The sequence below is a fragment of the Diospyros lotus genome, chromosome 4, assembly GCF_014633365.1.
Source record: "Diospyros lotus cultivar Yz01 chromosome 4, ASM1463336v1, whole genome shotgun sequence".
NCBI classification, from domain to species: Eukaryota; Viridiplantae; Streptophyta; class Magnoliopsida; order Ericales; family Ebenaceae; genus Diospyros; species Diospyros lotus.
Window position 1 is genome coordinate 40,843,917 of NC_068341.1, and position 22,451 is coordinate 40,866,367.

A 22,451-nucleotide genomic window follows, 5' to 3' on the forward strand; every position below is an offset into this window, starting at 1 on the left:
TATACCGAAAACTGTTTCTGTTCTGATTTCTCTTAATGCCATAAATCTCGTCTCGAGATGTTTCTCAATATTATACCATTTTCTTTAGACATCTAAGTCTCAGGGTATTCCCTTCCATTGATTCGACAATTAACTAAATTGTTAAACAAATTATCAGTTCCTTGAATTTTTCTCAACGCTACGTAATATGTGGTATTACAATAGGCCTATTAGCACGAAAAATTCAAATATTTTTGTATTTTTATAATTTTATTCAAAAATTTTAATTTTGACAATAACGTCCTGATTTAATCAATTCAATTGTTAAATATATAACATATATATATATTGCCCAATTAGCATATATATGCTCAATATATAAATATTTAATATTATTTTTTTTTATACATGTGTGCATAGGGTCCACTCAAAATTTTTTAAAATATCGGGTCGTGTGTCATGTCAATGAGTCGTGGATGCCTCTCAAATTAGATCCACGTCGATGATAAAATTATAGCCAATTGATCAAATCAAGATCTTATTGTTAAAATTATAAAACTTTTAGATAAAATCATAAAAATGCAAAAAATATTTAAATTTTTAACGCTAATAGGCCTATTTTTATACACATAAACATTTGGGGTTCATTCAAAATGTTTTAAAATATTAGGTAACATGCCACGTCAGCGAATATTGGACGTCGACAAATCGAATACGAATCGTAAATAAAATTACAATTAATTGATCAAATCAAAATTTTATTGTTTAAATTAAAAAATTTAAATAAAATTAAAAAAATATAAAAAAAATTGAATTTTTTCAACTTAAACATGATTGATGTACGTATTTTCTAAAATTTCAAGAACACAAGACCCATTATTGAGAGTGCAATTTTGTTCACCCCCTTTAGGGTGAAGATAACCCCAGTTCTTTGGGGGGTTAAATTTTACATAAGGGCACCTAATTAATTTGATGTTTGGCTGCCCTCTGTGAAATTTAACCCCCAAAGAACAGGGCCCCGTTAAAGGGTTGAACAAAATCGCACTCCATTATTGATGTGCTTTCTTCTCACATTTGTCACATGTGGTCATCGCTAGAGCATAATCCGAGTTGGTGGACCCCAGTCCACACAAGTATGTATCATGCAGCATCAGATGTAAGTGGCGTCACCATCACTCCTTGCTCCCGGTCGACCCTCCATTTTAGAGTCAGATTACAGCTGCTATTTCCAAGTTTCCAACCATGGCGTCCACGGACGATAAGCTCCACGTCGTCATGTTCCCATGGCTGGCCTTCGGCCACTTCCTTCCTTTCTTAGAGCTCTCCAAGCTCATCGCCCGCAAGGGTCACCGGATCTCCTTCCTCTCCACTCCCAGAAACATAGACCGCCTCCCCAAGCCGCCGGCGGAGCTTTCCCATCTCATCACTTTCGTCAAGCTCCCTCTGCCGCCAGTGGAGAATCTCCCGGAAGATGCAGAGGCCACCGCCGACTTGCCCTACGGGAAGATCAAGTACCTGAAGAAGGCCTACGATGAACTCCAGCGACCCGTCGCAGCGTTTCTGCAAGACGCCGCGCCCGACTGGGTCATCTTCGATTTTGCGCCGTTTTGGCTGGGGCCTATCGCCGCGAAACTCGGGATCTCGAGTGCGTTCTTCAGTATATACCTGGCTTCCACGCTTTGCTTCTCGAATCCGGTCCCGGGAACGGCCGAAGACGGTCGTACGACGCCGGAGGACTTCACCGTTCCTCCCAAATCGGTCCCCTTCAAATCCACCGTCGCATTTCGTTTGTTCGAGGTAAAGCGCATCTTCGACGACGTCACCGGAGACGATGACCATGTTTCAGGTATACCTAAAATGGCGTCGACGGAATTTGTCTTTTTTTTTTTTTTTTTTTGAGATTGTGTGAGAATTTACATTTTCTTTTCAGGTGGTTATCGCGTCCGAACCGGCATCGAAGGCTGCGACCTGGTGGTGTTGAGAAGCTGTTACGAGTTCGAATCTGAATGGATAACCTTTCTCGGACAGATTCGCTCGAAACCGGTGATTCCCGTAGGCCTGCTTCCTTCACCGGCACCCATGGCCGACGGCGACGATGAGAAAGACAAAGGATGGCAAACGATCAAACACTGGCTGGACACGCAGCCTCCAGGCTCAGTGGTCTACGTCGCGTTCGGGACCGAGGCAAAGCTGAGTCAACCCGAACTCGCCGAGTTAGCTCTGGGCCTGGAGCTATCGGAGTTGCCATTCTTCTGGGTTCTGAATTCGCAGGGAGGCGGCGTCTCCGAGTTGCCGGAGGGGTTCGAGGAGAGAACCAAGGGGCGTGGGGTGGTGTGGAAGAGTTGGGCGCCGCAGCTGAAGATACTGAGTCACGACTCGGTGGGTGGGTTCCTGTGCCACTCGGGGTGGAGCTCGGTGGTGGAAGCGGTTCAGTTGGGAAAGCCGCTGGTTCTGTTGACGGGGTTGTCGGACTCGGGGCTGGTGGCTAGGGTTTTGGAGGAGAAGAAGATGGCGTACTCGGTGCCGAGAGACGAGCGAGACGGCTGGTTCACCAGAGACTCGGTGGCCGACTCACTCAGGCTGGTGATGGTTGCAGAAGGAGGACAGATTTTCAAGGATAAGGTCCTGGAAATGAAGGGTCTGTTTGGGGACAGGGTTTTACAAGACCAATATGTGGATAACTTGTTGGCCCACTTTAAGGCCCATACAAGGCGAGCTTCTGGTTCTGGACGACCTAATTAAAATATCACGCTATGTATATTCATTTTTAAGTATTAAAAATAGAATAATTAAAAATACTATTTGAATACTTAATTTTAATATTTGAATGTAACATTCATATATAAATATATTATATTATATATCATATTAATATAGAATTGTTGTAGTAATATAAGAAAAATGATAGAATATAATTGACGAAAAATAAAATAAGAAATTGGAATATGATAAGCATTTTTAGAATAGTAATTTTTTCACTACGTGCAAATGGTTTGATGGAAATTCTAACCCGAGATACAATACCTAATTTAAGAAATTAAAATAGTATGTTTTGATCTCTTTCTACCACCAAGAACTAAAATCAACAATTGAGATTAAGAGAGAGTAAATATAGGGATAATTGATATCAAAGGTATGCAAGAGTATTGATATATTTCTCACTCTTTACACCCCAAATGTCTAAATTATTTTTAGATAATGAAAGGGAGCTTATCAATGGACACAAAAATTAAAAAATACAACCTATTGAAAGACTGTACCTAGGGGTGAGCAAAAAAACGGGTAAACCAAACTAACCAAATCGTATTAAATTGTCGGTTCGGTTCAATTTTTTACCAGTAGCAGTTCAGTTCGATTATTTCCTTCAATATTTTTGGTTATTTAGTTTGGTTTGATTATTAGTTTCGGTTTGGTTTGGTTATTTTTTTTTCAAGAATTTCAGTTATTCGATTCGATTTTTTTGGTATTATTAACCGAAAAACTGAACTAAACCGACAATTAACCCTCTTTTATTAGGTTCGATTCGATTCGATTTTTTTAATAAAAATTTATATTCGGTTACAACGACTCAAAATTTGGTTAGTTCGGTTTTGATTATTTCAGTTAGTTTAAATGATTCGGTCGGTTTGGTTCGGTTATATGGCTCAATTCGGTTCAGTTCGATTAATCATTTTTAGTTTGTTCGGTTCGGTTATAACCGATTACACACCCCTAGCTATATCTTTTGAGAATAGTCTTATCCTTTGAAATTGTCACATCTCTTCAATTTAAAGACATGTTCTTACAATTAGAATGTCACATTGGTTCATTTTTAGATTTTTAAAATATAACGTTCGGACCTGGAGTCGACTTCCAAAGAGGCCAGAGTCGACTTGCCTAGCTGAGTGCATTTTATACAGAGTCGATTCAACCAAGAGCCACTCTTTTGGACATTCGACTCCTATTAAATGACAAACTGTAACGCCCCACCTTTTTCAAATACAAAACAACATGAAATATAAGAAGATATCACCTACGGGCGTTATGGAAACCCTTATCAATGGAAGTATTAGATCGAACCTACAAGCTTAACCAAAATTAAATAAAGGGGTTTCCACTAGATTTCCTTTACAAGTTCAAAAAATGCATACGACTTTCAATACTCCATAAAACACAACACATCATAGCAAGTACAATTGTAGGACACCCACACACACACCCTTTACAACCTTGAGTGTCCTAGCTGCTATTACAATACATCACTTGGTTATAAAGGTACATAATGAAATAAAAGCTAAAGCTAGTTGCAAAACCCAAAGCTAGCTCAACACCACCTCTTTATCTTTGCTCGAACTGGAATTTGGAACACTTGGTACTTCCGATATACCTGGAATGTTGAATATCCCAGGGATATGAAACACCCAAGTTAGATTATTACATCTAAGTGAGTGGTACAAGAAAAAAACTATGCATGCAAAAGCAATATGTCGTTTTGCCAGGAGACATGCAGAAATAAGAACCAAATCTCCTAAGATCACGGCTCACCGTAAGAGCACGAGATCCCCTGTGATATCCCAAAACTAGCCACAAATACAAATATCGAGATGCATGTAAAATAGGCAAGATTTGCTCAAAAGTAATAAACACATGAGATGTAACCTCTCGGCCCCCTTACACAGGCATGAGATATCCTCCTTACTTGCCGTGTATGAACCCCTCGGCCCCCTTACACAAGTTCGGGATAGCCCCCTTACACAGGCCCACGTGGTCAGCCCTTTTACACAGACCCCCGTGGTAGTTCACACATGATAAGTCACCAACTAGCCACAGCCACCAAATGAAAAGATGTATGACAAAGCAGAAGGAATATGATCACAAGTCACACACGAAAGTTGTCATGGTCAAACTCGATGCAATAAAGTAGAAATGATATGTTTGAAACAAAGGGAACATAAGCCGTAAGCAACAACCATCCACAAGTGAAAACCAAAAGTGATCAATAGAAATCAAGGAGCATGCATAAGAACCACTCACCTTCAAGTTCACCAGAAAGCACCGTTTAAGCGCAAATCGAGGCTTGTTACTGCCAAAACATGAGTTTTAGTAAGGCGAATGCCAAATATTTTTATACAGAGTTGTAAGGATTAAATCAAGGGTCACTACTGCAAAATTTCAAGGAAAAATGAGGTTGAACGCGCCTTCACGCGTCCAAGGAAGGGGCCTCACGCGCTACCCCTATTTTCGGCCAGCTTTGCCTAGTTTCCGTATTTCGGCCATATCTCCCTTGTTTTAATTCCGATTCGACCCCCATTTTTTCCTACTTGCTCCTCTTTCATCCCTCTACCCGATTATGGAAAGAAATCAGACTTACCTTGCAGTTTTGCTAAAGTTTGGAATGCTTTGCGGTGGCAGTCCCGAACCTTCCGACAAGTCTCTCATTCCTCGTTCTTTGGCAGATTTTTCCCCTATTCTTTTTGGCAACGTTTCCTCCCTTAAACTCTCTTCCTTTTCCACCTTACTTGGTGACCAAAATGAATAACCCAAAAGCCCTTATTTATAAGAAACTTCGGCGAACCAAATCGTGCCACATGTCGGATCATCATGAGACTTCAAATCCTATCTCCTAAGTGGCCAATGAATGTTTGCCACATGTCCTTAGAGATAAGCTTTGGAGACTTTTGGAAGCTTAAGTAATCTTGGAAGCTAAGCAAAAGACTTGGAGAAGACTTAGAAAATATTTGGACTTAAACTTCAAAACAATCCAAATCTACATTTGATTTGAGTTTGAAATCCAATATATTTTGAAGCGATATTTTAAGGTTTCAACAAACGACGCTTCGGCCCGAACATTTCACGTAACTGCACTTAGACGCTTACAACTTGGTCCCCGAGCCATTTTAAATTGTATTTTTTGGTCCCTGAAAAATGGATAAATTACACTTAGCACCCCAAGATTTTAGATAAATTACACTTTTACCCAACTTCAATATTTACGATTTTATCACTGGTTCAGAAATTGAACATTTGTCTCAAGGTTTCTATAATCCTTTGAAATGACTTATTTCCTCAAGTATTAGAACCTAATAACCTTAGGTATCACCTCATATTTGAGTTCAAAAATCTGGGGTATTACACAAACGACTTTCATAACAACCACTTACAAAACTATTAATATTATTATTATTAGATAATATTAATATATATTTATATATAATAATCCCTCACTTATTATCTAATAATACTACTAGTAAAAGAAGAAAATAAATACACAAATCAAAAGTTGTTGAGTATTTGTATGACACATAACTAAAAATGCTCAAGGTTTGAACCCTTAGAATGAATATGAATATGAATATTCGTGTTATACATGAGTTCTTGATTCTGCAATGGCATTTTAATGAGCTGTGTGTAACATTCTAATATTTTATGGGAGTTGGTTTAGTATTGTTACGGGTATTTCCCGCTCTACTCCCTATGGGCTAGACTTAATTCAGTGGGCCGACCCAATCACTTAAGGCCCAGTAGACCTCGGGAGCTCATTGACGCAAGCTCACACATTGTTAGAGCCCAAGTTCATGTGGCGGGGCCAAGCGAGCTCCCGGTAATGCCTCTAACTCATCGAGCTATTCGAGCAAACTCTCAGCTACATTCCAAGCGACCTCCCAACGACCCTTGTAGTTCGCCAGCTCAGCCGATCAGCTCGCATAATGGGAAGGACATACGCCGCAGAATACCAATAGGTCAGGGGCCACCCCGAATGGACCTTTCAGGCCCATTTTCTCGACCCATCTGATCGCCCTATGCCAGTGTTGTTCTGACCCCTTTGCAACATCATTACAGCTGTGTCTGGGTTTCCGTGCGTTCACCTCAGATCCCATCCTCATTAATGACGGATCCCATCCGCATTAATGAGGGTCTCGTCGACGCCTTGCTACTGCATGTACGTTCCCGCCGACGCCGGCTATTCCATCACATCATCTGCATATGTACAACGCATGTAGGAAGGGATATCCTCTTATATATCAGTCAGCTCTTTTGAGAGCTAGGGTATGTTTTTCTTCTGCCCACTTGCTGATACTTTGCACATTCACTTACTTGCTTACTGACTTGGGCATCAGAGTACCTTGCAGGGATGATCGGCGGGTAGACAAATCAAACCAGATATCCCATCATCTCCCTCTCGGATCAATAACACTAGTGCGGGCAAACGAATCACCGTCGACCAATTCCGAACGTCGACAAGTATTAAAATTAATCTTTGCAAATAAATAAATGAGAAGCCTTGTAGCCTAATAGTTACAAGCATGCAAGAGAAGTATGAGGTTTTGGGTTCGAATATTAGAGAATAAAATGCTAGAATTTATTTTTAATAAAAGGAGTTGAGATTAGTGTATAAGAAATTTGCACATATATATTAATAGGGAGGCTTGCAGACCAGGTAGGTACGCGTGCGAGGGAAAGAGAAAGTCACGGGTTTGAGGCTTGGTGGAGGTACCAAAAACTATTTATTTTGGATGTAGCCATGCACAGGTGCGAGGCACTAGTGTAAAATAATTAAATTTGGGTGGGGGATTATTATATTTATACCACCTTGAATCAAATCCCCTATGAATAGATTATTAAGTTTATTAACTTGATCTATAATTAGCTTAAAATCATTCATTTTAAAGTCAATATATTTGTTAATTAAAAAAATCTATTACCGACATTCTCATTGATATACCTCCGCTCAATTGCAGCCCATAACTCATAAATAGGGAAGCACTTGTGGAAAATGTTGAAAAGTGCATTACTCATTGCAATAAGAATCATTGAATGACATATAAAGTGATCTTCCATCCATTTGTGTTGTGCAACAGTGAGTGGCCCTTCATTCCTCCCATCTTGTGAATATGGATAAGTTAGAACATATAAGACTTTGGCCACAATTAGTTGGTACATGATCTTCATACTCCAACACTTATAATTCATGCCATTAAACTTCTCTAGCTTTTCTACCTCTTGAACTTGTGACTTGCAAGATGACTTCATAGGAATTTTACTATCCTAAACTTGTTGTAGTAATATAGGAAAAATGATAGAATATAATTGAGGAAAGACAAAATAAGGAATTAGAATATGTTAAGCAAGACGTTTCTAATATGTTAGGAAGCCCTCACCCCACAGTTCAGGAACTCCTAACTAGATGGGTATTTTCTGTGATTCTAGGGAACTCCAATGAAGAGGGTGGGCGAGGCAAGCGAAGTAGACGACGGCGAGAGGTTGGCGGTGGTTTATGAGAATGATCTGAAGAAGAAGTGTAAGCACCCCCGCCCAGATATCCCAACTGCCCGGTCTATCCGAACGAGAGCGCCTACCTAAGAGAAGAGAAACAAACACAAGACGAAAATACCCTGGCATGCATACATACGAAAAATACAACAGCGAAAGCAAAACAATATACATGCAAGCCTACAAGTACCCTGCTGGAGCAGCAGTCAAGGAGTATATAAAAATATACAGACACCTGTGCCAACGATAAAAGATACAAGGAACAACCGGGCACAGTAAAAAATGAGAGTCAGAACTCTTAACAAAACATCAGAGAAAACGGGGGCAGCTAACTGTACACCCTACCGACACGACTGGCTGCTAGGTAGCGCGGTCCTCGCCCTCGACTTTTGCTTTACCCTTACCTGGAATGATGGAAAGCAAGGTGAGTCGCAAGACTCAGCAAGTTTATATGAAAAGGAAGGCTGTAAATGAAACAGAAGAGGATATCACCCCAAATATAAACCCACATGTACGCACAAGTCATGTGACGCAACAGTGCCGCATAATAAAACATATACCGGTCCTTGGGGCCCACATAAAACACCTGGCACCCAAGTTCCATACCAACCTGCCGCTGCCCTGAAAGGCAACATAAATCACCACAAACCTGTGCGCACTATCCCGAGTCGGTACTCCCGTCACTCGTATCCCTGCTGGTACTCCCGACAGCCGAGCCAAAGGCTCCCTCGGAACGGTACTCCCGTCCGAGAACTAATAACTACCAGTAACCATGCAATGCATATAAAATGCAAGGCGTAATGAGCATCAACGTGATACAAGGCGCCCATACATCCAGGCATCAGGCCATGTTCCGCCCACGTAGTAAATCACACGCGATGCATATGCCCGTGCTGGATGCAACCTGACCAATCTAAAATGTCCATGATCAAGCATAACCAAATCATGATGATCCCATCATGCAGCCCGAACCCATGTGCATACCAAACCATGCAACAAAAATAAAATAATCAGGCATGCTATAATCACATAACGGTATAGTAGGTCAGCAGTGCCTGACACCGGTCAGTGGTCAGTGACTAGGAGAGACCATCTGACGGCCTAAAATAGACCATACAACAGTCTCACCGTCACCGAACGGCTAACCCTTGCCCCCACTGCCCAACCGCTCTAGCCAATAAATAACAGAAAATCCATAATAATACCCGACAGCTAAGAACCTAGCCCCGGGTGAGTACGACATCATTCCCATAGGATTGGGGGTGATACAAACCCCCGTAGGCAACCAACGAATAATACCCTCGAAACCAGGTTAATAAATTAAATTATTAAACACACCGTTTAAATTCCATAATTTATTAACAGCCAAATCCAACGAATGGAGGTCAAATAAATTGATAACGAAAGAATCGACAACGAGGATATAGAGAACTTGCCTTTCCGAAGATAGCCTTAAGCTCAATTTGACCAAACGCCGTCAAAGTTATACAAACTACAATATTCCAATTATAGACAAAATTAATAAAATTGGGCTCCAAATAAAATTTCAACCGCAGAGAATATTAATTACTAGTTTAATTACATACCTGGATAATTAAATCAGAGATTAAACGGAGTTTAATCCGATTTTTGAACCCCCAAAATTCTCAGATTTCCCTCGCGAGCACACTGTTATTTCTGTAAAAATTCCTTACTGCTTGCTGTTCAAATTCACGCTCGAAATCGGGCTAAATTGCGGCCAAAATCGGCCAAAAGAAGTGGCCAGCGCGCGGCCACGTGGCAACGTTGGGGCGGCCACCGCCTTCAGCCCAAAACGACGTCGTTTTGACGTCAAGGGCTGAATTAAATCAGCCAAAATTCCTCAGCCTCGCGCGCCTGCCCGCGAACTCGATCCCACGTCTACAGCCGAGTCGCCCTCACGCACGACCGCTCGCGCCCGCACCAACCTTCACCCTATATAGGTTTGAACTTATACTTAAGGTGACTTTTTCCCTCTTCCGCGATTCACGCCGGCACCCCACAACTTCCATTAATCACACAATCACCCCCCTATAATAATTACAAAAATGCCCGAAACTTCTAAAAATCCCACAACTTGATTTATTTTAATTTTTTTCTTTTTTCAGAAATTCCTAAATAACAAAATTAATTATCTTAATTTCTTATTTCCTTAAAATCACATAATTTAATTTTATTTACTCACAACCAATTATTTTACTATTTCTTTTAATTTAAATTACCCAAAAATTAATTTAATTTGCCATATACGGGCGTTACAAGAAGAATAACAGGGTTTGATGCGCGAAGAAGGAGAACGGGAAGAAGACCAGGGTTTGATGCGAAGAAGAACAGCTTGGATGCGCGTGAGGTGTGTTTTTTGAGGGATGGTTGTTTGGAGGATATATTTGATATATAAATGGTTGGACAAAGTAATAAATGTGGCTGTGAATAATAAAATTTAATATTTTACCTATAATGGTTGCGAAGAGCAAAACTTATGGTTGCAAATAAAATTTCTCTTGGTTCATTTCTAAACCATTAGAATATAACGTTCGGACTGGGAATCGACTCCCAGAAAGGCAAGAGTCGACTTCAACATAACTTTAGTCGACCTAGTCAAGAACATTTTATACAGAGTTGATCCAACTGACCACTCTTTTGGACAGTCGACTTCATCAAATGATAGTTGACTTTCACTCACTTGAAAGTTGACTTTTATAACAACCACTTACAAAACTACCAATATTATTATTTTTAGATAATATTAATATATATATTTATAAATAACAAGAATGTCACCTTAAATGTTAAAGTTGAGTGTCAAGTAACGTTTTCATGAAATAATCATAAAGTAGACAGAATAATAAGTATTATAAGTTAAATAAGAATGGGAATTTGAGTGTAATTTTGTTAAATAGGGAAAAAAAATAGATGGATAAGTTTTTATCTCTATTTTTGGTCGTTAGTTTTGATTTTTTTATAATAAATTTAGTAATTTTATACTTCCGGGTGTTCCTTCATCATAATTGAAGATAAACATTTTTATAAGAGAAATAATTTATCTTATAATTGAAGATAAAATGAGTTTTTACAATGACTCTACTTTCGCATCTTATGTTATAATGACTCTACACATATTAATTATTTTTAATATGGTGTCAAAAGTCATTTTCTATCTCTAGTAAAACTATTCCACACTACTAATAAAGATTAAGAGTGTAATTTCAAAGTTTACGAAAGTTACCTCTAATCTATTTGCCTCCAAAGAAGATTGAACCATGAGCGAAAGAGAGTTCTTCAAGAAAGTCCTAGAGTTCTTCAAGAGAGTTCTATCCGCCTTGAGAGAAACTTGAGCCATGTTCGAACGGGAGTTTCGAGTATGAAGGCCTTGGCTAAATCATAACAACAAAATTAAACTCTCTAAAGTCATGACATATTGAGCATAACCACAATTTCTTAAGAAAAATAATCTCGATCAACCCACCGTATAAATGAGAAGACAAAGAAGAACCCAACTTGAACAAATGGCACCACAACCATTGAATCGAAATGAATTTCAAGAGATCGAGTCCCATTGCTCTTGCCACAAGTGTAAGGCTTTAAAGATTGAACATGTTATTTCTAAATAGAGTTCGTGTATCATATTGCACACTCAATTTAATTATACCAAATATTTTATTAAATTAAAAATATGAGAATATTATGAGTTGACAATGTATAATATAGAAAAATTAAGAACACAATGAAACATATAAGATTTGCTCGGGTGTAGAAAATATTTTTTAATTTTTTATTTTATGAAATGATTGAATCTCTAATTAGAAAATAAAAAATCATTTTTTTTAATTTTTTGACATTATATTATTAATTAAAACAATATCAAAAAAGATATTTTAAAGTAAAAGATATTACTTTCTTAAACATAACTTTAGAGAATATTTAGTTATAAAATTAGAGTTGAAAATTAAAAATTATTTTTCAAAACTAAATGGGACCCACAAATTATATATATAAATAATATTTTATGTATAAATAAATTAAAGATAATTTTTTTTGATAAGACACATTGATTATACTTTATTTTAAATTTTAAAATAATTTTACTAGTTCATAAAATGCTGTAAATGGCGATCCATTTATTATCAATTAATAAGAGCATTTTAAGTTAAAAATAAAATATAATAAAATGTATGTTATCTAAAAATATTAAAAATACTCTAAAAACAAGATACATTCACATCATTTGCATTTATTACATCTTGTTTTAAATCTCAAAAGAGTAATGATGTTCTTCTCTAATAGAGATGAACATCTGGAATGTGACGGTCCATATATAGTTATGATAAAAAATTTAAATTTGATTGTGATTGACATTTTAAATTTAATTGTGATTAAGATTTTGAATTTAACTATAATTAGTATGTCAAATTATATTTTGATTGACATTTATCTCAATTAAAAATTTATTTTCTTAATTCATCTTCATAATTTTTTATGTATATTTACAGATGAATTTAGATTTATAAATAAGTATCTGTTACGTGTATTTATCGCTCCACTTTGTGGGCTGGACTTAACATGGTGATTCAGCCCAAATGCTCAAGACCCAGTAAAAATCGAATTGAGTCTGTCAAAGCGAGCTCAAATAGTACTGAAGCTCAGGGTCAAACGTCGGGGCCAAGCAAGCTCCCTATAGCACCTCTAACTCGTTGGCATATTCGAGCAGGCCCCAGCTATGCTCTGAGCAAGTTCCCAGCGACCTTCATAACTCGTCGGCTTAGCCCGTCAACTCGCATAGTAGAAGGGGCACGTGTCACGGCATACCGGCAAGCCAAGGGCCGTCCTAGATGGACCCGTTAGGCCTATTTTCTCGACCCATTTTGCCTGCCCATGTCAGTCCCATCTTGGCCTTCTAGCAACAACATCATTACAGCCGCACTTGGATTTTCGAACGTCCTCCTTAGATCTCATTCTCATTAATGACAGATCCAGTCCTCATTAATGAAGGTCTCATCGACACCTCGCCGCAACAGGGACACCCCCGTCGGCTACTTTGTCCCATCGCTTGTACACGTATGGAGCAATCAAAGAAGCTCTTGCTGACATATATATCAACCAGCCCTCTTAAGGGCTGAGGTAGGTACTCTTTACCATCAACACACAAAAAACACCCGATATACTTGCTTACTCGCTCGCTAATTTGAGCTTCGAAGTACCTTATAGGGATGGGCCGTCGGCTCAGCAAACCGAACTGGATACCTCACTACTTCTCTCTCGGGTTTATCATACAGGTGCAGGTTAACAAATCTCCGTCAACTAATTCTGAACGTCGACAGTATCCAATACCTTAAAATTAATGTAGCTATATCACTATTATTGTATTAATGTTATCATAGTAATATTTTATTTTTTTATTTGTAATTTTTTAATTTAAATTTTTTATGTTAAATTTTATATTTATTTATATAATTAATAATTTATTTTCGATCCAAATGGAAACAACAACCTAAGGCCATCTCCAACCACACTCCCTATTCTACTCCTTATTATATTATAAATAATTCACTCTCTATTCTGATTTTGCTTAGAAAACTGTGCGTGCTCCAACCACACTCCCTATCACACTCTCTATCCCACTTGTTTATTAATAAATTTCAATTCTATTTATTTTACCTCATTTATAATTTTTATTATTATAAAATTTTATTATTTATTTGATAATTTAATAATAAATATGACAGTATTAGATTTTTATAATATTTAATACATTTATAAATAAATTTTCTAATATTTTTTAAAAATGATTATTTAATAAAATTATTTAAAATATTTCCATAATTCAAAATTTAATTGTCAAACTGTGTAAAAAATCACAAAAATAAGTACTATCCTTGTGATATAATAATTATTATTTTAAATACAATATTAAATAATCTAATTAAGTAATTTTGACATTCATTTTTAAGATCAATTTCAAAACATTACATTAAAACATATAGAAAAATTATGTAATACACAAAATGAATTAAATACACATAATCAATAATTAAATACACAAAATAATCAAATACACACAAAATAAATAATCAAGTACACAAAATAATTAAATACATGCATACAAAAAATATATAATCAAATACATAAAATAATTATATATTTACATACAAATAAATATATAATCAAATACACAAAATAATTAAATACATGCATATAAAAAAAATAATAATCAAATACATAAAATATAATTCACTCAATACTTTAATACATATAAAATATATATATATATAATGGAATAGGGAGCAAATTTTAACTTCTCATCTATAGGGAGCCATTTTAATCAAAATCAAATTTTGAGGAGTGACAAGACATATAAGGAGCTGCCTTAGGCTATCTCCAGCAAGCCTCCTCATTTCACTCCCTATTATATTATAAATAATTTACTCCCTATTCTGATTTTACCTCGAAAATTGTATCTGCTCCAGCAATACTCTCTATTCTCTTCTCTATTTAACTCCCTATTTCATTTCTTCATCAATAAACTTCAATTTTATTTATTTTACCTTACATATATGTTTAACTACTATAAAATTTTATTATTTATTTTGCAATTTAATAATAAATATTATAATATTAAATATTAATAATATTTAATATATTTTTAAATCAATTTACTAATTTTATAAAAAGTAATTATTTAACAAAATATAATTTAATAACAAAATTAAGATTTTAATATGATAAAATTAAAATTCCAACAATGGTTATATTCAAACGGTTATATTTCAACGGCTATATTCCAACGGTCATATTCCAACGGCTATATTCCAACAGTTTATAAATAAATGATCCATTTGGTTAAAAAATTTACAACCCACAAATCTAAAACATCAACTCACATTAGCCACCATGTCCAACATCAACCGTATGTTCTTCCGAATGATCCATGAAGAAGTTCAAGACAATGAAAAAGAAGAGGCTATTGTTACAGCATTAGTTGAACACCATATTCAATCTGGAGATCACGACTCTGTATCACGTCATCGTGGATCCGTGATGAACCGTCGTGTCATCAATCGCAATAGAGTTGAAGGTCATGAGAGGCTTTATCGTGATTATTTTGGTGATTCTCCTACATATCCACCACATTTATTTCGTAAAAGGTTTCGTATGCGTCAATCATTATTTCTACGAATTCAAGTAGCAATTGAATCACATGATTCATACTTTGTTCAAAGATATAATGCTGCAGGAGTTCCTGGATTATCATCACTCCAAAAAATTATAGCAGCATTAAGGATGCTTGCATATGGATCACCTACAGATGTTGTGGATGAATATGTCAGGATTGGCGAAAGTACAGCAATAGAGAGTTTGAAAAGGTTCGTGAAAGCAGTGGTTGAGGTATTTGGCGAGCAATATTTGAGGCGACCAAATAGTATTGATATTGCAAGGTTGATGACCGTGGCTGAACAACGCGGGTTCCCAGGAATGTTGGGAAGCATTGATTGTATGCATTGGAAATGGGCCAATTGCCCAACTGCATGGCATGGAATGTATACAGGTCATGCCCGTAAACCAACCATTATTTTGGAAGCAATAGCTTCATATGATCTATGGATATGGCATGCTTTTTTTGGATTACCGGGATCATTAAACGACATTAATGTGTTAGATAGATCCCATGTATTCTCAGAATTGGCAGAAGGTCGCGGTCCTGAAGTAAAATACACCATCAATGGACATGAATATACCATGGGATATTATCTTGCCGATGGTATATATCCCTCGTGATCTACTTTTGTTAAAACCATTCCATCTCCTCAAGGGAATAAGGCGAAATTTTTTGCTGCACAACAAGAGTTTGTTAGAAAGGATGTCGAAAGAGCATTTGGAGTCTTACAATCACAATTTGCAATAGTACGTGGACCGGGACGTTTTTGGGACGTTCAAACACTTAAAGATATAATGACGACTTGTATAATCTTGCACAATATGATAGTTGAAGATGAACGTGATACAGTTTATGAGGGTGTAGATTCCGAATATGATACGGTTGCTGGCACTCCAACAATTGAATTGTCTCACAATCGCAAAATGAAATTATGGACTTCATACAGGTTCACCATCAAATTCAAGACAGCCAAGCTCATATGCAACTCAAAAATGATCTCGTGGAGCATTTGTGGGAACTGTATGGTAAACAATCGAATTGAAATAAATTAATGTACTTGTTTTCTATTGTATTAATAAAAAATTGTCAGTTCCGAGTCAACATATGTGAGAAATAGCTATTAAGTTAGATGTTCATGAACTTCACCTAATCCCAACTCTATACATTAATAAAAGGAAACGATACATACATTAATGCCTACTCCAGTTATAAATCTGGGAACCTTACATTAATAAAATGAAAAGATACATACATTAATCCAACTCCAATTACAAATCTGGGTGCAACCTTGCATTTCGCTTTTTCTGAATAATTTCAACTTTGAGAGCCTTGTAATGTTCAGCTTGAAGTTCATCCATATTGCTAGTATCAACCCCAATAATTCTTTCTTCATAAAGTTGTTGTTCGTGTTCTTCCCTTTTTCTTTCTAGTTCAACCCTATCTCTTTCCAACCTTAACATCTCATTCGCTTGTTCAATTAATAACATTTGGGACTGCGTTCTCTTTTCAGTAATTTCCTTCAACACGTTTGCTAGTTCTCCAGTAGAAGAGTCTGTTACGCTGGATTTATTTTTTCGCCCGCGTTCTTTTGTAGCATCTCTTCCCATTGGTCGTTCCAATGAAGGCTCATTGTGTCGGATATCAATATCATCTAAGTTCACCGAATCGAAAGTAGATGGTGATGATGTTGTTGGACTTGCATGTTGAGAACTTTTAGATTTTTTCTTTGACGAACTCATAGAAAATTTTGGTGCATATCGCAACTCATGCCAGCAATGTAGAAATGTGAAAGTAGACTTTTGTATGCTCTTGTACATCTCTATTGCTTGAGAAATCTAATAAGTTAAAAATAATGTCAATAATTATGACTATCAACATGATATTAATAATTAGCAACAAAAGAATAATAGAGGTTACCTTATTTTGTTCTGTTGTTCCACTTTGATTTCTGCCATCTATTTGGTTATAATATCCTTGAAATTTACTCACAGCAAGTTGGATTGTAGACCAACGATGCATCAACGAATTGGAACTTCGATCAGATTCAAACTCCTTATATTGATGAAAATAGGCATGAACTCTTTCCCAATACCTTTGTTCCGTTTGATCGTTACCATGTGCAGCATCTGTACTAATATTTAGCCATACTGACACAAGCATACAATCCTCTTGCGTTGAGAAATTTTTTGTTCGCACCTTTCTTTGAGTGTTGACTTCGGATGAATCAGGTAGGGATGGAGTGGCCGCCACATTTGTATATTCATCTATAATATTCTGATCATGATTGAGTAAATTTATATAGTAATGGTCATTATTATTTCCTTCCATGGCAAACAAAATGCAATTGGTCAACCTGAGACAAAAATTAATATTTAAGGAATTCAATTAGATAACATAAGGTATCAGGGTTTAGAAAATAAACAAAATAAGGTTTATTAGGAAATAAAACATGAAGCACGTAGAAGGAAGGTTCTTGAAAAAGAGATCAAACACACCCAAATCTCTTGCAACTAATCTTTATTTTAAGTTAAATGAATAGCATGGTTTTAAAGGAAAGCCCATTATAACCACTAATTGTGTTGGATGTTAGGGAAGAAGAACTTGGTGAAGCACTTATGTGATTCAAGAAAATGTCATTCTTCTATTAAACTATCTCTAGCAACCTTCATTATTATTTTTGAACACTTAATATACAAAATAATTAAATATATACATATACAAAATAAATAATCAAATACATAAATTAATCACATACACATCTACAAAATTAATAATCAAATACACAAATTAATCATATATACATCTACAAAATTAATAATCAAATACAAAAAATTAATCACATACACATATACAAAATAAATAATCAAATACACAAATTAATCATACACATATACAAAATCAGTAATCAAAATACACAACTCAATAATACAAAAAAGACAAAAACAGACTCCATGAGGAAGTCACCAGGAAGACGCACCAGGAAGATGCTGGAAATGTTATGAAGAAGACAAAAAATACACAAATCACCAAGAAGATAAAAAATATCAATCATATAAAATAACATTGCTGCCGTTGTGAATAACTCAATATCAATATTAAACAATACACAACTCAATATCAATCATATAATAATACAAAAAATATACAAAATATACAAATGTAATACCAGGAAACACTGTGAAGAAGACTCCACGAGGAAGACGATGAAGCTGCTCGTTGCTGGAACTCAAAGCTGGATCTCCTACTGTTGCCGCTGGTCGTTGTTGCTATTGTTCGTGGCTGTCGTCGCCAGATCTGGTGTGTGTCGCCAGATCTCCTCTTACCGCCACTGCTCTGCAACTCTTCCACCCTTCCCTCATATAGTTTTCTCTTCTCACCTTGAGCAGTTGGGGGGTGAGGGAGATATAGTGAGAAAAATTTACTCGTCAATATTGAGAAGGCATTTGCAAGTTGTCAAATTTTTACCAAAAAAATATAACTATAGCGAGTTTTATTGGAACTCGTTTTTAGTAATATTCTCGTCACAAATAGCTTTGGCGAGCTCAACTTAATGGTGCTGAAGATAGCCTTAGAGATGAATTCGGCACTTCCCTCCTCATTTTTTTACTTACGGAGCTGCCTTGGAGAAGGCCTAAGGATCAGCATTGAGTGGGGTGAGCAGTAGACACGGGCGGGTGCATTTATAGTTGCGCCGAAGTAAATCGTAAATGGGCGGCAATTAATTTAATTAGAGTTGATTTTTATGAATAATAATGTAATAATTATATTTTAATTAATTAATTAGAGTTGATTGATTTAAAGCTAACGACAGACAGCCCAAATAAATAAATAAAAACTGGATCCAATTGGATTAAAAATTAATTAATTAATTCATCCCATTTTATTTAAAGAAAAAAAAAAGGCTAAAAAGGACATTCACGTGAATTAATTAAATTAAAAAACTTGAGATCCATCTCCATCTCCATCTTCATCTGCTCCTCGTCACCCCTGCCGCCGCCGCCGCCGCCGCTGCATTTCAATGCTCAGAGCCCAAGAACTCGTCGTCGTCCTCCTCGCTTTCGCCTCCGCCGCAGCCGCCGGAGCATGCCATGAAGCAGACAGGGATGCATTGCTTGGATTCAAACGCAGAATCACCGCAGACCCTTCAAAGCTCTTCCATTCCTGGTCCCCTTCCACCGAGTGCTGCGCCGCCTGGGACGGCGTCGCCTGCGACGGTTCCGGCCGAGTAGTCAACGTCTCCCGCCCCGGGCTTTCGTCCGGCGACGACTTCATTACCGACACCTACGTCTCCGGCACTCTCTCGCCCTCTCTCGGCCGACTCAGTTCACTGCAGCTCCTCGATCTCAGCAATCTCAAGCTCCTCACCGGCCGGATTCCGCCGGAATTCGGCTGGCTATCTCAGCTGACCCACCTCTTTCTCAATTCAAACCACCTCACCGGCCCTATTCCGGCGTCTTTTCAGTACCTTTCCCAGCTGGAGAAGCTTTATCTCAGCAACAACTATCTCGCTGGATCTGTTTCTCCGTCTATTTTTCAATCTCTGCCTTCTCTCTCAGAGCTGGGTCTTTCAGGAAACCGGTTTTCCGGCAGCATACCGCCTTCAATCGGCAAGCTGGTTTCATTGGCCAAGCTTGACCTCCATGGGAACAGCTTCTCCGGCACCGTTCCGGCGACCATCGGCAAGTTCAAGAGACTCCAATATCTCGATCTCTCTGAAAATCACATATCCGGAAGTTTGCCAAAGTCAATTGGCGGGCTCTCCAAATTAGTCCTGTTCTATGTCAATGGCAACCAACTCACCGGATCCCTTCCCTCCTCGGTGGCCGGACTTCGGTCCCTGCAATTTTTCCGGCTATCGGAGAACAAGTTCACTGGCAAAGTTCCTGCTTCCATTGGCCAGCTTCCTCAGATCCAGAGGCTGATCTTTGAGAACAACGAGTTCAGCGGCCAACTGCCTGCAACGATCGGAAACCTGACCACTCTCACCGATATTTTCTTCTCGAACAACAAGTTGTCCGGGAAAATCCCATCGAGCTTGGGAAATCTACAGAATCTTCAGACGCTGGATCTCTCCAGAAACCAACTCTCCGGTCAAATTCCAACCCATTTAGCGAAGTTGCAGCTGCTGCAAACGTTAGATCTCTCCTTCAATCCCCTCGGACTCATAGCCATTCCCAGTTGGTTTGCTCAACTGAAACTTTTCCGGCTGTTACTCGCCAGAACAGGTAAATTAAGAATTTCAAGGGCTAAATTCATATCTTTCTTCCACATTTTTTTTATTTTTTATTATTTTAATTATATTATTAAATTTATATTTTTAATCAATTTGAGTCATGTACTTTAATCTTTTTTTCGTGTATCAATCCCGAACTTTTCAATGTTTCAATTATATAACCATATCTATATTTTTGAATCAATTTAATTTTTATATTTTAATATTTAAAAAAAATTAAATTAACTCACTTCACTTTAATTTTTTTACAAATCAAAATATAAAAATTAAATTAACTCAAAAATATAGATATATGAGTATAATTGAAATAATAAAAACTTTAAATTATTACACGAAAAAATATTAAAATATAAGAATTAAATTAAATTAAAAATACAAATATAGTAATTTAATTAAAATAATAAAAAATTTAAATAATTACCTAAAAACTACGTGAGAATAGAAGACAAAAAATATGGGTTTAACCAACTCAAAATTATTCATATTTTAACAGAATCATCAAACATACATGGTAATATTAATTAATGATATTAATTAATTAATTATATTGATTAATAATTAATTAATCGTATCTAAATGTTCTTTTAAAGGGATAAGAGGGCGGCTTCCGAGTTGGTTGTCTTCGTCGTCCATATCAGCGCTCGACTTGTCCAGCAACGGGTTGGCGGGAAAATTGCCACCATGGATAGCCAACATGACCAACCTCTCATTTCTCAACCTATCCAACAACGCCTTCCACTCGCCGCTTCCCCCTGAATTCATGAACCTATCGCTCTTAATGGATCTCGATCTCCATTCCAACAACTTCACCGGAAACCTAGGCCCAATCCTCGCCAAGGACGTTCGGGAGCCGCTCGGCCGTTACAACTCCATCGACCTCTCGGACAATCGATTCACCGGTCCCCTCGACGAGAGCGTCGGCGACAGGCCGGCGATGGCTGCCATCGCGTCGCTGGTTCTGTCGAACAATCCGCTGGGAGGGACGATACCGAAGTCGCTGGGGAAGTTGAGCGGGTTGAGGGTGCTGAAACTCGCCGGCAACGGCCTTTCGGGGAGGATTCCGGCGGAGCTGGGGGATGCGGAGGAATTGACGACGATAATGCTGGCGAAGAACAGATTGGAGGGGGAGATTCCGAGAGAGGTGGTGAATGTGAAGGGGCTGAGAGAGTTTGATGTGTCGGAGAATAGATTGAGAGGGAGAATTCCGGCGCATAAAGCGATGATTCCGGCGACTGGTTTCATGGGGAATCCAGGTTTGTGCGGATCTCCACTGCCTCCATGCCGGCGCTCTCCATAATCCCACCAGCATCCCCATTTTCATCTGGTTAAAAATTTTTTCAACTTTCAATATGGATTTATTCACCGCCTACCAACTGATCAATCTGCTAATCTCTTCATCAAAAAACTCAAACTCTCTGCCCGCCCTTCATGTAGGCTCTCTCAGTACTTTCCAAATCACTGTGGATTTAACACCCCCCCAACCCCCCCCCCCCCCCGCAACTGTCCTGACATTGTTATTTAGTATTCTAAGCTTAAAATATTAAAAAATAAAGTTTTGAGAATTTTATGAAGTTTAAGTAAATTTTTTATATATTTAATAGTTATATAATATTAAATAACTGATGACACTGCCTCCCCGTGTCATAACTCTTAACATTACTTTTAATAATTAATATTTATAATTTAACATTTATTTAGTTAAATTATAAACTAACACCTCACTCACTGTTTAGCATACCATTATTGCAATCAATTGGGTCCAATCAAAGTTATAACAACCCTTAAAAACCGTAAACCATAAACTAAATCATATGATAA

The 22,451-nt window shown here is 37.4% G+C and overlaps 3 protein-coding genes across 3 annotated transcripts; all 3 read left to right on the top strand.

Annotated features, from left to right (window-relative positions):
* Positions 1-1,145: 1,145 nt before the first annotated feature.
* On the top strand, positions 1,146-2,799 carry LOC127799047 (UDP-glycosyltransferase 91A1-like). Its single transcript, XM_052332751.1, has 2 exons — positions 1,146-1,825; positions 1,910-2,799. The coding sequence occupies exons 1-2, from the start codon at positions 1,222-1,224 to the stop codon at positions 2,719-2,721; spliced, it is 1,416 nt and encodes a 471-aa protein (XP_052188711.1). The 5' UTR covers positions 1,146-1,221; the 3' UTR covers positions 2,722-2,799.
* A 12,336-nt stretch (positions 2,800-15,135) lies between these two features.
* Positions 15,136-16,452, top strand: LOC127799854 (uncharacterized). Its single transcript, XM_052334070.1, has 2 exons — positions 15,136-16,003; positions 16,229-16,452. The coding sequence occupies exons 1-2, from the start codon at positions 15,136-15,138 to the stop codon at positions 16,450-16,452; spliced, it is 1,092 nt and encodes a 363-aa protein (XP_052190030.1).
* Positions 16,453-19,357: 2,905 nt separating this feature from the next.
* On the top strand, positions 19,358-22,071 carry LOC127800196 (probable leucine-rich repeat receptor-like protein kinase At1g35710). Its single transcript, XM_052334672.1, has 2 exons — positions 19,358-20,625; positions 21,224-22,071. The coding sequence occupies exons 1-2, from the start codon at positions 19,419-19,421 to the stop codon at positions 21,928-21,930; spliced, it is 1,914 nt and encodes a 637-aa protein (XP_052190632.1). The 5' UTR covers positions 19,358-19,418; the 3' UTR covers positions 21,931-22,071.
* Positions 22,072-22,451: the final 380 nt, after the last annotated feature.

Coding starts and splice junctions, on each gene's coding strand:
- LOC127799047 (XM_052332751.1), top strand. CDS start 1,222: ATGGCGTCCACGGACGATAAGCTCCACGTCGTCATGTTCCCATGGCTG. Junction 1,826..1,909: donor AGACGATGACCATGTTTCAG/GTATACCTAAAA, acceptor TTTTCTTTTCAG/GTGGTTATCGCGTCCGAACC.
- LOC127799854 (XM_052334070.1), top strand. CDS start 15,136: ATGTCCAACATCAACCGTATGTTCTTCCGAATGATCCATGAAGAAGTT. Junction 16,004..16,228: donor GGGATATTATCTTGCCGATG/GTATATATCCCT, acceptor ACAATATGATAG/TTGAAGATGAACGTGATACA.
- LOC127800196 (XM_052334672.1), top strand. CDS start 19,419: ATGCTCAGAGCCCAAGAACTCGTCGTCGTCCTCCTCGCTTTCGCCTCC. Junction 20,626..21,223: donor GCTGTTACTCGCCAGAACAG/GTAAATTAAGAA, acceptor GTTCTTTTAAAG/GGATAAGAGGGCGGCTTCCG.